The sequence below is a fragment of the Sceloporus undulatus genome, chromosome 1, assembly GCF_019175285.1.
Source record: "Sceloporus undulatus isolate JIND9_A2432 ecotype Alabama chromosome 1, SceUnd_v1.1, whole genome shotgun sequence".
In the NCBI taxonomy this organism is placed as follows: domain Eukaryota; kingdom Metazoa; phylum Chordata; class Lepidosauria; order Squamata; family Phrynosomatidae; genus Sceloporus; species Sceloporus undulatus.
In genome coordinates this window covers 193,140,899-193,157,049 of record NC_056522.1, presented here as the reverse complement: position 1 = coordinate 193,157,049, position 16,151 = coordinate 193,140,899, and the positions used below count along the sequence as shown (strand labels likewise).

General features: G+C 38.6%; 1 protein-coding gene across 1 annotated transcript in view; it reads right to left on the bottom strand.

The window, feature by feature from the left end:
• The window catches only part of HECW2 (HECT, C2 and WW domain containing E3 ubiquitin protein ligase 2), a 218,184-nt gene that overhangs the window by 23,099 nt on the left and 178,934 nt on the right, over positions 1-16,151 (bottom strand). Inside the window, 3 exon segments of the mRNA XM_042446267.1 lie at positions 1,369-1,521; positions 14,662-14,775; positions 15,730-15,850. Coding sequence (XP_042302201.1) covers positions 1,369-1,521; positions 14,662-14,775; positions 15,730-15,850 — 388 coding nt within the window.

Below are 16,151 nucleotides of genomic sequence, written 5' to 3'. Positions count from 1 at the left end.
CTCACTAGCAGTACATGTTGTTGATATGAACTAGCAGGTACAACCTTCAAACTACTACAAAATTATGTTTACAGACTAAGATTTGTTTGCTTACTTCTACTACAAGCATAGCTGATCAGGATTGTATCTACACTATATTGTTATGCAGATTGATACCAGTTTAACTGCCACTGCTCCCTCACTAGCAGTACATGTTGTTGATATGAACTAGCAGGTACAACCTTCAAACTACTACAAAATTATGTTTACAGACTAAGATTTGTTTGCTTACTTCTACTACAAGCATAGCTGATCAGGATTGTATCTACACTATATTGTTATGCAGATTGATACCAGTTTAACTGCCACTGCTCCCTCCTATGGGATCCTAGGATTTGTAGTTTGGTGAAATGATAAGAATTCTCTGTAGATAACTCTAGTGCATTACATTTCCTAAAAATCTAAGTATCATGCCAATCTATGAACCCCAGGGTTCGGCAAGAGACAGGCTGAGCCATGATAGCTAAGGTGGTATCAAACTGCTATAACGGTGTAATGTATGTAATGGTGTAAATAAGAAAATTCTCCAAGTCACCTACTAAGAGATGGCACAGACTGAATTGTAAACAACTCCTGCTCTGCTTTAGAGACAGTTCGTGATAGCTGGACTGTTTTTCCCCCCGGTAAGAAAATGGGTCACAGTTTCCACCCCCATCCCTTAATCTGTATTCATGGAAAGGGCTCAGACTAAAAAGCAATGAACACTGATTGAAATCTCCTTTTTCCAGCTGACTTGACTCTTTAATGTTATTTTGCATTTCATGCTCCAAGAATGGACAGAGTAGGTGACTGTTTGCTTTCTAGTAGAAATGTGGATTCCCATAGAGCTGGTAAAAACCAGCCAGTCATCCACAAAACCACAGCTTTTTGACAGTGTGAGAAACAAGAGAAGGATTAAGCACATGAGAAACAAAAAAATATAGCTGCAAATTTTACAACTGATTTACAAGAAATAGATTTTAGAACTGTTTCATAGCCTGAAAAGAAGCTGGTAAAGAAAAACAACAACAACCCTAGACTGGCTAAAATTCAGGTTTGCTTTTATATTTTGATGAATTGTATTTGAAAAGATGAAATTTAGGAGATCTAGGGATCTACAGAAGTTTACTCTTGCCAGACATGAGTACTTGTTGCTTAGAGGTGACTGGCTAATACCACAAAACACTCAGTAAAAAAAAACTAAATTCTTACCATCCTTTCCAATTCTGGAAAAGGAAAATAAGCACACCTATTTCACCTTATAGTGCATGGATATTTAATTGTAGAATCAGTGTGTCTCATGTTTCATAAAAACAACAGAAAAGTACTATGATGACTCTGCCAACTTACCATTCATGGTGATTATCCACAAAAGCAGACATGGGACTGATTTGTACAGTGTATGTGTCATTGGCCGAATATTCAAATAATCCATAATATGGATTAAAGAGTTCTCTTGATACCAGGAAAAAAAATTCCCTTGAAGGCCCACTGTAGTCCAATCTTGAAAAAGAGAAAATAAAAATATTGTACATCATTAAACAAGAAAAATAAATTACAGAAACTGTTGCACAAGATTTTCTTTTTCTTTTTTTTAAAAAAGAAAAAACTATTTTAGGTAAAGGACGAATTTCTCCTTCCTCATCAACTTCATAAAAGGTCCTTATCCTCTGATGTACTGTGTGCACTTTCACAAATGAATATTTAATTCAATAGCATTTCTATTATAGTTTTTTGTGGGTTTTTCGGGCTATGTGGCCATGTTCTAGAAGAGTTTATTCCTGACATTTCGCCAGCATCTGTGACCGGCATCTTCAGACAATTCTCTGAAGATGCCAGCCATAGCTGTTTGCGAAACGTCAGGAATAAACTCTTCTAGAACACGGCCACATAGTCTGAAAAACCCACAAAAACTATGGATGCCGGCCACGAAAGCCTTCAACTTCAGCATTTATATTGTTTTGATTTCTGCTCTGGAATATGCTGAATTATTGCACTCAGAGTAGCATAATGGTTTGTCTCCTATTTAAAGATACAACTATGCAGTTTGTACCTTTTAAGTTTCCTGTTTAATTGGCTCTCTATATTTTATTTACTTATTTATATCTTGCCTTTCTCCCAAAATGGGATTCAAGGTGGCTATATACAAGCCTGGTGCTACTTTATTGTTTATTTACTGCCTTCAAGATACACTTCTACATGGATTTTATCCCCATAACAATGAAGTAAGTTAGGCAAAGAGAGAGTAAGTGGCTCAAAGTCACCCAGTAACCTTCACGGGATTTGCCTGCTTCTCTGAGTCCTGCTGTGACACATTCTAAGCACCACATTGGCTCTTGTCTGCATTCCCTGTTCAGACAAGGATGGACATTTTGTTTCTTGAATCCATTTTGGACCATTCCAGTTCTTTGAAAAGCTGTGAGTTAGTGTTCCATATTTCCCCCCGTGTCTTGAGGGCTAGGGAGTAAATGGTCCCTACTGTACATTTCTTTGTACAGAGCTCTTAATGAAGAACTGAGACTTTTCCAAACCAAGCTTCATAGAGGACCTAAGATATGGAATCTCACCACTGCCTTGCTGAAGGTAACTCAGCAGGCTGTTCAATCATAGTGGTACACTATATGATTATTGCACAGTGAATGGTTACCAAATGGTGCATCTTGTGAAATGCTACAGTCAACAAGGCATGAGTGAGAGGTCTGCATAGCAAACTATACCTGCTTTGGTCTGCCCATATGACAAAAACATTATTTGTGGGGAAATGCTTGGTTAGGGTTTGTTGTTTTTGTTTTCTGCTTCCTAAAACAACTTTTGTTTGCAGTATCAGTTTTCGCCCCGTAGGAGACATGAAGGGGAGATTTAGAATATCCTTAATCAAAACAACTCATTCAAAAAACAAGAATAAAAAAGCATATCCCAATAAATACCTTGAAATTTTCAGGTTAAAAAAAATCAAAACTGGAAATGAGAAATCACTGTGTCACCCTGGCAAATCATCACACCTTTGCAACCAACGTTTTCCATTAGGAGGTATTCTGGCATTACTCTGATGCTACCATTTTTCTTAGTTTATATTTTTCTTCCTATTTATTTACTTTGAGGAAGCTACAACTCAATCTGGTGCTTTTGTTTATCTGGGCCAGCCATTATAAAGTTGCAGAAAATGTAGGAAATTCACTTCTCAAATAACAGTTTAAGTGGACACACACTGAAAAGATCATCTGCTGTTACTTAAACAACAGTGAACTAAAGTCACTGCCTTGACAATTTTCATGGGCGTATAAACAAAAAGGATTAATGAAGATTCAGTTCATATTCAGCAGCCAGCAACATCCGGTAGATAGTTTGTTTCCCAACTTTATTTTTATTGCAACCAAAGATGACGTTTTATCCATCTGTATAAACATACTTTTATTAAAAAGATTAAATATGTTACGCATTTTAATTACGCTTTGCTGGTGCTCATCAACCAAAACACAAAGAAGCCTGAAGCAGATGAGTATTGAACTTTCCAGTGACCAAAACACCACCCAGCAAACTGGACATTCTGGACTATCTGACTGTCGGATGACTTGGGGGCGTGGCTGGGGGCCTTTCCACACCCCCAGACACGTCCCCCAAAAAGAAAAGGCCCCTGTGGATGAGAGCTTTCCAAGACCCCTGTTCTCTACCTCTTTCATCAGGTACTGCATGCTCGTGCCTGTGGCCTTGCTGATTGAATCCAGCCATCTGGCTTGCACTCTTCTTCTCTTTCTGCTGCCTTCTACCTTTCCTAGCTTTATTGCCTTTTCAAATGAGTCTCTCCTTCTCATGGTGTGTCCAAAGTACAACAACCTTAATTTATTCATCTTGGCTTCCAGAGAGAGTTCAGGCTTGATCTGATCCAGGACCCATTTGTTTGTCTTTTTGGCCATCCACAGTATTCTCAGCACACTTCTCTAACACCACATCTCAAATGAGGTGATTTTCTTTATTTCTGCTTTCTTTATGTCCAGCTCACACATTCATACAAAGTCATGGGGAATACAAAGATTTGAACAATCCTCACTTTAGTATTCAGTGTTACATCTTTGCACTTTAGCATCTTGTCTAGTACTTTCATAGCTGCCCTTCCCAGTCCTAGTCTTCTGATTTCTTGACTGCAATCTCCATTCTGATCAATGTTTGATCCTAGGATACAGGAAGTCTTTAACTATTTCTACTTTATTGTTATCTAAGATGAAATTATGTACTTCTGTGGTCATTATTTTTGTTTTCTTAATATTTAGCCTTAAGCCTACCTTAGCACTTTCTTTTTTAACTTTCTTTAGTAATAGTTTTCAGACTGTGTGGCCATGTTCTAGAAGAGTTTATTCCTGACGTTTAGTCAGTATCTGTGGCTGGCATCCTAATGACAATGTTGACTTACTATGCAGGCTTCTTTTTCTACAGTAGCGAGATATGGATTTAAGGCGTAAACCCATAAAAATGGATATTGCACAAGTTTAATTTCAGAGAGATGACAGGTATGATAATGAGGAGGATGACTAGTAACTGTCTATCACTATTAACAAATGACAGCACTATCACCTCATATAACCATTTGGATAACAAAAAAGGAATCATTGCACCACACCTACCATTTTAGCAAGTATTTGTAACACAAGTTTTATTTGACCTGCAAACATATGAGTTCCAAGCAGTTTTAATCCAGAGCTGGACATCTGCTAAACAAAGAACAAGGCATTTGTTTTGCCAAAGATAGAAGAAGCAGTCTTGAATTTAAAAAATGAATAGACTCATGTCTGACAGAGGTTTGGCTTTTGCTAGGATTGCTTTTAGGAGATTTCTTTACTGCAGAAATGCCCGATCAGACATTTCACAGTCAAATGATCTCAGAATTTCTGCATACTCATACTTTTAGAAATTGTTGATCCAGTATCGTATTGTCCTACATATGACTTATACCTACTTTCTTTCCTCTCTTTTCCAATTGCACAGTTTGTCCCACAATTCAATGACATATTCTATCAGTTCTCTCACACATTCTGTCACATTGCATTTTTTTCTCCAACTGCACATTTTTGTGTTTACATGCACACTAAAAACCACTGGCTCTTCCCACTTCCTACTTGTAACATGGAGGCAGGGTTGGATAAGAGCTGAACAAGTGCCCAGTTATGTATTTGCTTGATAACTCTGTATCCTGTACTTAAACATAATATTTTGAAAATCAGGCATAACATACAGTGCCTTACAGGCTTCCACGTTTTGTAGTGTTAACAATCTGGAATTGAAATGGATTCTGTTGTTACCACATGATGTAAACAAGGCAGTCAACATTCTGAAGGGGAAAATATTTTTATAGTGGTAAAAGATTAAACAAACAAACAAACAAAAACCGGGCACTTGCTGATTGCCTAAGCATTCAGCCAAAACAACATGTGGCAGAAATGCCTTGGAGAGAAATTACAGCTGAGAGTCTTTTGGGGTCAATCTCTTTTCAGTTTGCATGTCTGGATCTAGCATTTTTTGCCCATGCCTTTTGGAAAAATTGCTCTACCTGTCAGGTTGGACCGGGATCATTATTTAACAGCCACTTTCAAAACTGGTCACAGATTTTCCATTCGACTGAGGTCTGTGCTTTCACTGGATCATGAAGACAAAGAGATTCTTATAATCTAAGTTACTCCAATGTTGCTTTGGCCATGCACTTAGAGTCCCTATCCAGCCAGAAGGTGAATCTTTCCCTCAATCCCAGACTCCCTTGCAGTCTGATACATGTTTTCCTTTAGAACTGCCCCACATTAGGCTCCATCCATCCAATCAGTTAATCCTGACTAGTTTCTCAATGCTTGTCAAGGAAAAGCACCCCCACAGCATTATGCTGCCATTGCTATGCTTCACCATGAGAATGGTGCTCTCAGGGAAATGAATGCTGGGTGGTTTTATAAAGAGTTTTGTAGGAAGGCTAGAACATTCTATATTGGTCTCTTCAGATCAGAGAATCTTTTCCCACATGTTTTCCATGTCTCCCACGTGCCTCTTTGTAAACTGCAACTGAAGTTTGATATGGGCTTGTTTCAGCAATGGCTTTCTTCCAAAAGCCCAGCTTGTAAATGTCCAGGAGACAGTTGTCCCATGGACATTTTCTCCAAACTCTGCTGAGAATTCTCCAGTTCGTTCAGAGTTACTATTGGCTTCTTGGTCATTTCACTGATTAATGCCCTCTTTTAGTAGTCACTGTGTTTTCACTGATGGCCCTTCCTAGGCACAGTTGAGACATATTCATTCCATTTAATTGTGCTCCAGAGGATATTCATAGTTTGGGATTTTTAAAAAAATAAACAACACAGAATGGTGGTTTTGCACAAATTTTCACCAGCTTTGGTCCCATAGCTCCTTCATCTGTATGATGCTGTTTATTTAGGTATGCTCACCAACCCATTTTGGGATGAGAGGTGTATCAAACCATAGCATGTGTAAATTATTTATGCAATCAGAAAAGTTTATTTTGTCCTGTTTACTTAACTTTTGTGACACTATAAAAATATTTTTCACCTTCAAAGTGTTGTGTATCTTATGTACATCAAATAGTTTGTTGCTGTTGCTGTTGTTAACTGCATTCCAGTTCACTTCAGCTCATGGCAACCCCATCAGTCCAAGCTGACTGGAGAGCAGTGAACAAGAACAACAAGCTACTACACAGCATACTCAACACTCTGAAAAATACCAGATACTAGCAATGCCAATTCAATCCATTTCTATTATAGGCTGTAACACAATAAAATATGGAAAAGTCAAAGGGAGGATGAATACTTCTGCATGACACTATACAGAACAAAAACAGAAGGGGAGAAAACAGCAGCAGAAAAACCTAACAGTACCAAAGGTTTAAAAAGTCTGGGAAAATAGAAAGTTCTTTGCCTGGCATAAAAGGTGACACTTCCCCAGAGGAAGGTAATTTTATAAATGTGGTTTCACAACTGAAAGGTCCTTTCTTAGTCACCATCTGCCTCATTTAGAGCACTGGGAGCAGCCACAGACAGAAAATTACTTAGATGGCATGTAAAGATATAGGGAACCTTGACTCCCTATATATCTAAACTCTTAGGGAAAAATAAATTCAGGTGCAGATAAACATGTTCTATGCGATTTCTGTCCTTTAGGCAATTATTTCCCAGAAGACTAGGTAGTTTGCTACCCCTACTATACTTCATGCTCACACAATGATCCATTAAGCTAACTGAAGTTTTAGATAGATAGATAGATAGATAGTTTCCATGCCACATCCATCCTACAAAGAAAAAGAACTATTCTCCCCTTTTCTTGCCTATATCCAGAGTTTTCCAGTATAAGTTATTAACTCCAGTGATAAGTGTAGCTTCCACAGGAAGTGTGCTATGACTGGTACTATATTGTACTGAGGTGCCTGGAGTCAAGGTGGAATCCAGCATTTGGTATAAAAGCCAGCTCCATATGCTTTCTTGACATCATCTGGTGAGCTGTGAATGAGAGAGTGCATTCTTCATTTCTTGAATCAGAAGAAAGCTTTTGCTTTCTCACTAGAATTATTGGGCACCTGGTTGGAAGATGGACCAGTTTAGTCTCCATCTGTATCTTGCTGCTAAATCTTACCATCTAGATCAGGGCATTTAAGTAGAGTTGCTATTTTTTAAAAAAAACTGGTGTCCAAACATTGAATTACTTTCTAACTTCCCTTCAATATGAACTGGTTAAATATACTGATATCACCTTTAATAATACTGGACAGGATTTCCATGGGAGACACAACAGAATTAAGAAGGGGATACTCACTCCCTACTACAGCCCCCAGTGAGCCCCTGAATTAGATTTAGAGGGCTACAAAACCCTCTCCAGCTGGTTTCTGGTAGGACAGAAGTCGGGGGGAGGAGGGGAGGTAGCTCAGTGGTGGAATGTGAGGTTAATGCATTCTTGCCTAACACTCACAAAAGCTCTGGCTGTTTCAGTGTTAAACTACCTATTAAAATAAGGTCACAGGGGATTATCCTGGGACAGATGGATGATGATATGGTAAGCAGAGTGAATGCAGTCTGATTTTCTGACACCTAGTAAACTTAATCCATCACCCAGGAGCACAAGATGCAAAATATATTGAGTGAGAGAGATAGGCAAAGAAACAAGAATATCTAGTATTCTCATAATCTCGAACTGTCTCTCAAATACACTTCCTGTCCCCTGAAAACACAAAGCTTCTTCCATTTATGGTCCAATTCATAGTACTACCAAATTTCTGGAGAGTTTGGCAATATAATCTGGGGAATCAAACTCCCCCCCCCCTTTTCCCTCTCAAAGTTGGGAAATGCCATGTGACATACCTCGGATATATTCTTTGCTGTTGATACCCACTAATAAGCAGTCTATCATAATTTCTAGCTGGTTCAATTCCAGGCACAATTCAAAGTGATGGTTTTGATCTATATGGCTTGGGTCCAGTGTTTGAAGGGCCATATCTCCCTGAATGAGCTTATTCAAGTTTGGAGAGGCCCTCCTCTCTGTCTTAGCACCTTCTCGGTTTGTTTAAAGGGAATGACAGAGGGGGCCTTCTCAGTGACTGCTCCCAGGCTTTGAAACTCCCTCCCCAGAGAGGCCAGAATGTATCCTTGCTGTACTTCTGGCAGCAAGTTAAAACATTTTTGTCCTTCCAGACCTTTACAAACACTTGAGGTTGGGTTTGTAATGCTCTGTAGTGCTGGATTTGAAGGTTTTTAAAGTACTGTATATAGTTTTAGTTTTATACAGTTTTCTTAACTGTTTTAATATGACTATTAGTAAGTGTTTTTATCTTTTTAATTGCATTTTATTCTTTTAATGAGTGATCTGTTTTAATACTGTACTAGTTTAATTCTATTTTAATGTCCACTTTTGTATGCTTTTAATTGTATTGTTCTTTTAATTTGTAAACCACTTTGTGTCCCAGTCTTTGGGGGGGGGGGAAGTGGGATGACAACGATGATGATATACAGATCTGCAATATCATTTGTCTATGTAATCAGTCACTTCCAACCAAATGTAAGTTAACAACTGAACTGACTAAATGAAGACAAATAACAAGCTATGGATTTTGATATGAATTTGCAGTAAGTTCCAGTTGAACTACTTGACATTACAACCATATTTACTATGGATAGTGAGCCCTAGTGAATTGAATGGAGCTTACTTTTGATTAGATGAGTAAGTTAGCTGACAAGCAGGAGACAAATATATCCTCTACTGTGATTTCAGGAGCAGACAGGTTGGTCTGATTCACAGTGATTCATCCCACAGTTTTGATAGTGAATAAAGATAGTCTGGGCTACAAATCCGTAAGTTAACATGTTTGAATTGAAATAATTTCTCTTGTACTCCCATTGACAAATACTGTATTATTACTATTATTATTTTTGTGTGTGAGGGAGGACATTAATCAGCAGAAGCACACTGATGTCATTAAAACTCTTTCTGTGTTTGCGCAAGATGAGAAAGGATAAAACCCAGCCTGGAAACTTCTCCTGTGTGAGCTTGCAGTGGGGCATGTCAAAAGGTGTGGCTACTGCAGAAACCATGCAGTCACTGCAGATTGCAGTGAGTGGCATAACTAACCTCTCGTTGGTTGCCATAAACAAATTTCTCTTCATGAATGCATGCCTTGCCTGTTTCAGAGTCTGAAACTGTTTTTACAGTTTGAACATCTCCATGATGGGTTTTTCTGCACTGGACAGGTTGTCCATAATTAACAGCACTTGTTCACTGAACGCAGCATAAAAAGCCAGATGTTACGTAGGCATACCTTCAGTTTTCTACATCTGATTCAACAAAAGCTATGAATTAAAAAGAAACCTTTTGAAGGGTAAAAAAGAAAGGCTCCAAAGGACAGAACTCTATGCTAAGTGCACTTATTTTGCAGTTCTATACAAACATCAAAAGCCGCATCACATACTGTGGAGGTGACAGAGTTCAGCATCCTAAGAATATCTGTGTGTGTGTGTGTGTGTGTTTAAAGTAAGTTACTTATGACTCCCTAAAAAATCAAAGTGGCTTTTTCAGTGGCTTTTTAAAGCCAAATGGGCATACCTGGATATCCTACTGTCACCATGGCCTGTAGTTCTTCATTTGTCCTCATCAGAAGCAAGTATTTATTGTGTAAAACAAGTAAATTTAACCTTCTAAACTGCACCTCCCAAACTGAGATTTTCACTAGCTACCTTTATTGGTTATGGAATTTGCCATAGAGCTTGGAAAGCTACTTTTGTAAAGTGTAATTAACCATAGTCATAGGCCAAAGGACCCTTAATTAGTTAGCATTATAACTACAATGTTTAAAAAGGAATTATCTGTGTTCCTGTTTCTCAGAAGCAATTAAAATAGTAACTAAAATAGTTACCTTTGAATAACTGAGTTCAAACGAGCATCACAATGCAGCGCCACAAGCCAGCACATGCACCACATGATATTTTCTGTCATGTTTAGTGAAGCTACATCCCACAACTATAAGGTGACTATGGAACCCCCTTCCATCCACGTTTGTCTTTCAGGAACTAATTAAAGACATATCTGTAGCCCTGTTAAGGCATTCAAAGAAATAAAGGAAAAAGGGGGAATTGTTCTGAATGCATGAGGAAAGACGCACGTCAGCACCACTCTTTCCCTATTGCTTTTCATTATGTGTAAAGAACAACAGAGGGTGTAGCCATAGTGCAGAATTAAATCAATTTAACTTTAATTGCCATGACTCTTATTCTTCAGAATCCAGGGATATGTAGTTTGGGGAGGTATTGGTTTATCAAAGAGCTCTGCTGCCTCGCCAAACTACAAATCCTAGGATTCTGCAGGCTAGAGGCATGACCTTTAAAGTGGTGTCACTTTGATTTAATTCTGCAGTGTGGCTGCACCCAATGTAAAATGGAGGATCTCTGATGATGGTCAGTGACCTTTTAAAACAAAATCAGGATTTGCAGTCACATGGAAAAGCTCCATACAATCTTCTTCAGATTGTTGGGTCTTTATACATAGACAGCAACAATGGAGCAGAGAAGGACTCACATATTTCCTTCCCCACCCATACATTCAGCAACTCTTCTTTTGGAATGCCTGTGTGGGGCTTGTGTCACTTGTGTCTAAAAGCCTTTGGGGAATAAGCCAGTGTTTACTTTATCTTTGCTATTTCTTGAACTGATTTTTTTAAATTACACTTCAGTGGACTTTTGTAATGTTTGGCTTAAGATATTTCTAATTTTTATTATTTTAGATAATAGCAGGGTATTCCTTGCTTTTAAAAACACTACATAATTCATGAGGTCGCCCTAAATCGACAGGTGACTTGAAGGTACACACACACATGCATGCGCACGTGCACAGAGTTTGTGGGATTTTAACTATATGTATGAATCAAACAAATGAGTATGATTAAATGACAGTGACAGAACATTACATATATGTCACAAAAGGAAAGATGCTATTCCTTCCTGCATACAGAGATTATACCCTAGTTAGTGAGGAAAGGAACTGATTACAAACAACTAGCTATTTGTGATGAGACACTACTGCCAAGTTCTGGCTTGCTCCTCCATCCTGAATAGCATTATAATCTCAAGATTGCAGCCTCCCAGAAGAAGCCTTTCAGAGCATATTTCTCAGAGGAAGCTGTAAAAACTATATTTTGAGGAAGATTTGGGATAATGATAGTGGGCTCCTGCTAAAGTTTTAGCCTATGTTTAATAGGCCTTATGGATATGCTTCACTGTTGTTAGCAGCCTTGAGGTATATAACAATATGTGAAAACACTATAAATATATTTTTAAACTACTTGGAGAAGAATTTGGTTTGCCTTAGCACAGAATTTTGATTTGTCTAACATAACATCATGTTATCTCACTATGAAATTCATGAACTTTCTGTTTCTGGAAGTGCCTAAGGTAGAATACCAGGGGGGAGAATCTGAATCAGCTGCTGCCATAAGAGGTTATGTATACAACAACTGATCTCTCTCCCCTCTTCCATCCTGACACACATACACAAAGAGACAGAGTTAGAATTAATTTAGCTTGCTCCTAAGATATGTAAACATCCTAAATTTCACCTCTTTACCCAGCTACTTTCAGCCAATCATTTAATATGACTCCTGTTGCACTGTTCATTCACTACAACCACATTCTGACAATCAGATTTCTTGGACAATGAAAGCCTGGCACAAGATTCAAAAAAGGCCAAACAGAGTCAACATTTGCTCACAAAAAGCTGCAGGAGAAGTTGTTTTGTTGTTTCAGCATGGAATTATTATAGGTTGTGGCTTACTCTTGGAACACACAGAAGGCTCTTCACATTTTGCTGTTGTGTGATGGATGGCATACAATTTATCAGTTATCTCATGTACAGAAATTTCTATACGATTTTAATTACTTCTACAGGTTCAGCCATTGGGATACCCATAACATCTATTCACTTCATATATGCATTGAAGTGCAATAGAACTTTTATAATAAGAAGCTGTGATTACTTGCTTCATATGGTCTTTTCAAAGTGAATGTTTATTTTTAGATAACATCAGTTTTCTGTCATATGAAAAGGCTCAAAGATGAGAGAGTTCATTTGATAATTTGGGGATAGTGAGTAAAAATTTAAGGATCCTTCATCTATCTGGTACTGTTTTTTAGAGAAAAAAATCACGTTTAAAACAGATTCATGTTGCTCTAATTATTTTATGGGGAACATTCCATACTTGTTTTGCCATATTCACTGGGGATTCTTTGTTCATTATTATAGCATTTAGCACTGACACTGAAGTGGTTTCAAGCCATTCCCAGATGATTAAACAAACATGATTTTTCTTAATATGATACTCTCACTAGACCTTATCCAGTTCAAATAAAATTATACCCTGCCTCCGTGTCATGGAAGGGGAAAGGAGTTTTTCTTTAAAGAACAAAAAAGTGAGATGGCCATTTTAGCTAGAGAATTTGCAGCCCTCATAGAAATCATACAAAAATAAATAGCAAGGGGGATAAATAAATGACAAGGGATTGCTTTGGGGAAAAGGACAACCTAGCTGTAGTTTGCTTGCTTTTGTGGAATTAAAGGAGTAGAAAGTATTTTCCTCACTGCTGCAATTGTGCAGGACAATAATTGGTCTCTATAGAAGTTACATTTTTTTTTAAAAAAAAGGACAGGTTAAAATTCAGCTTCTTTAGACTTCAAAAGGTGGTTCAGATAGAATGAGGAAAGGTAAAGAGAGACACGGATATCACACTGGATTCCTTAATAAGTCCTGGTGGCACCAACAGAACCACTACCACCACCATCAACACTAGTAATGAAGTATTGTTAGGAGGGGGCAGCAGCAGGGCAAAATAATAAAGTATTATTCATGTACGTTACAGAAACACACTTTCCCTGAATAGATCATCACTTAGGCCATTTGTTGCAATCTGAAAGAAAAAAAAGTGTGAATGGCTGTTAGTGAAATCATACTGATATCACGGGGCTCTTCTTTCCTAATAACTTAGAATATTTAGAATGGAAGTAGCATAGTGTGTAAACAATCAACCAAAAGGAAAGAAAGGCATCAAAGCCTGGAGAAGATAAGGTTAAGAGAAGGTTAAGAGGCGTTATGATAGTCCTGTTTAAATATTTGAACTAATGTCATACTAAAGATGGAGCAAGCTTGTTTTCTGCTGCTCCAGAGACTAGGACAATGGATACACACTACAGGAAGAGAGATTCCATTTCAACAATAGGAAGAACTTCCTGATAATAAGAGCTGTTTGGCAGTGGAACACACTCACTTTGGAGTGTGGTGGAGTCCCCTTCTTTGGAGGTTTTTAAACAGAAGCTGGATAGCCATCTGTCAGGGTGCTTTGATTGTATATTCCTACATGGGGTTGAACTGAATGGTCCTGGAAGTCTCTTCCAACTCTATGATTATATGCATCAATGCCAACATGGTAACAGCGTACATAAAAAGGTGGGTAACACTCTAAGAGACCATAAATTACCTTGGTATTTATATTCAATTGTCCACAGTCATGCAAGGGGGAAAGCACCATGTTCACAGCTCCCTCTCTGTTGCCCCCTCCATATCATCTCCCATGCACTGGGAGAGAGAAAAGTCCAAAGTAGAAAATTTGTTCTACATATGTACACTGTCTGCATGAATCAGGACCACCTCAGGATTCTAAACCATGACCCTACACATGTCAAGCAGTTTTCCCATATCAGACTTCACCCTACAGGCTTAATTTGCAATGTCGACCTACCTCCATCCAGTGCCTAAGCATTTGCTGGAAAGGCTTTGAGGGGGAAATAACTACAGAAATTGAACAGGGAGAACTGGGAATGCACAACAGCTGATGAGCTCTATCTACTGAATGAGAGATCAACTGAGCCCTACCTACTGAATCAGTTTTAGAAAGAGTTCAACATGTGCACACAAAAACTGATGCTTTGCAAAGGAGGAGTACACATGTCACAAAGAGAAACTATTTATGTACAGCTGTTGGTTCTAGGCTTATATGAAGTATTTCCTGGCTGTAATCCTTCCTCTTTTCACTCTAGACCACAAAGAGCACAATTAAATATCTGAACACAGCTGCTAAACATGGTATAAAGTACACACTATATTGGTGGCCACTTCCCTTTTCTACTCACCCTTCTTCTCCGACAAATGTGACATACAATTTATTTCTTTGCAAGTCCTTTCTTGAATAACCCATAATTTGATTGAAGGCATCTTCCAACAAATGGTCTCTCCTGATAATTAATCTGCACAGTGAGAAAAATTGAATCACAGCAGTTCACAAGCTGGAGTTACAATGTTTATTTTTCATGGTTATATTTAGACAGCCTGGATAAATTACCACTCCGTATCATACCCAACCTAATCTTTGATCAGGGTCAGTAGTTTAATCTTTCTTTAGACTTATTCACACTGGATTTTTCTGGACTTCCACCAACATCCTGTGTTAGAATATTCCAGATAAGGATGGTTATTGTTCCATTTAAGAAAAATGGGTGCTCTCCCAGGGAAAGCAGCTGTGTGGGCAACTCAGGCAATGCTAGTGTCTTTCATCTATGCAAGTCATATAGGATTGTATATAGACAGCATCATCCTGGAGGTCCAGAATACGGAACACTATATTTCCATCTCAGTGGTACTGGGTTTAGTATGGCTGTTCTATGCACCATTATCATACTAGGCAGCAAGGAGGGAGAGAGCAGAGGTCTCCAAATGCTGGAATGCAAGGCAAGCTCAAGACATTACACTGCCTGAGGCAAAGGACCAAATGGCACCTGCTCCCCCATTCTATATACAGAAGCTAAGTAGATCTTACTTTAATATTGGTGATAGGCCAGACTCTTCTATCACATCTGAAGCCAGCAGTGCAATTTAGGGGACCAAGATGGGCCATTTGGCATCTAAGGCGACCATTCATCTCTATCATTTAACAGAAGCAAAGCCCAGGAGAAACAGCCAAATGACGCTGTCCCCCCAACTTCTGTCATCTGAGGCAATTGCCTCATTCTTTCTCATCCAGAACCAGCCGTGGTTAAGCAATCACTATCTGGAGCAAAATATTTGTCAAAACAGTCCACCAAATCCTCTGTTTTACAATTCAAACTTCAGTTATTCCTCAATACTAGAAAAAAAAATTGACCAATGCCAGTATTTTTGATACCTCTGAAACACACTCAGCTTTTTATAACATTTCTACATACTTCAGTTTCCCGGGGCCTTGACCATATCCTTTTGTCTCCAGTTTCCTGTAGAAATTCCTCAGCTTGGCTTCAAAATCTCTTTTATAAGGTGCTGGAGCTCGAGCATTAGCACGCTGAGTACCTGCAAAACATGAGAAATAGAGAGGTTATCACTGACCTTTCTGTTAGAAACATTCAAGGCTAGATGAACAACTGTGCAATGCTCTCATAGGTTCCACTAATTACAGTGGACCCTTGTCTTATGCATTCTGCATATGCTTGAGCCCCATTTATTTGAATGGGATGCACTGCCCCGTGCGCCCCATACGCGCCCCACAGCTTGAGCGCATACGCTCAAGTCCGCCTGCGTATAACGTGGGCGCACTGTACTGGGAGAAAATGCTGACAATCTTAGCATGGGGGTAGTCAGCGGAAATGCATAC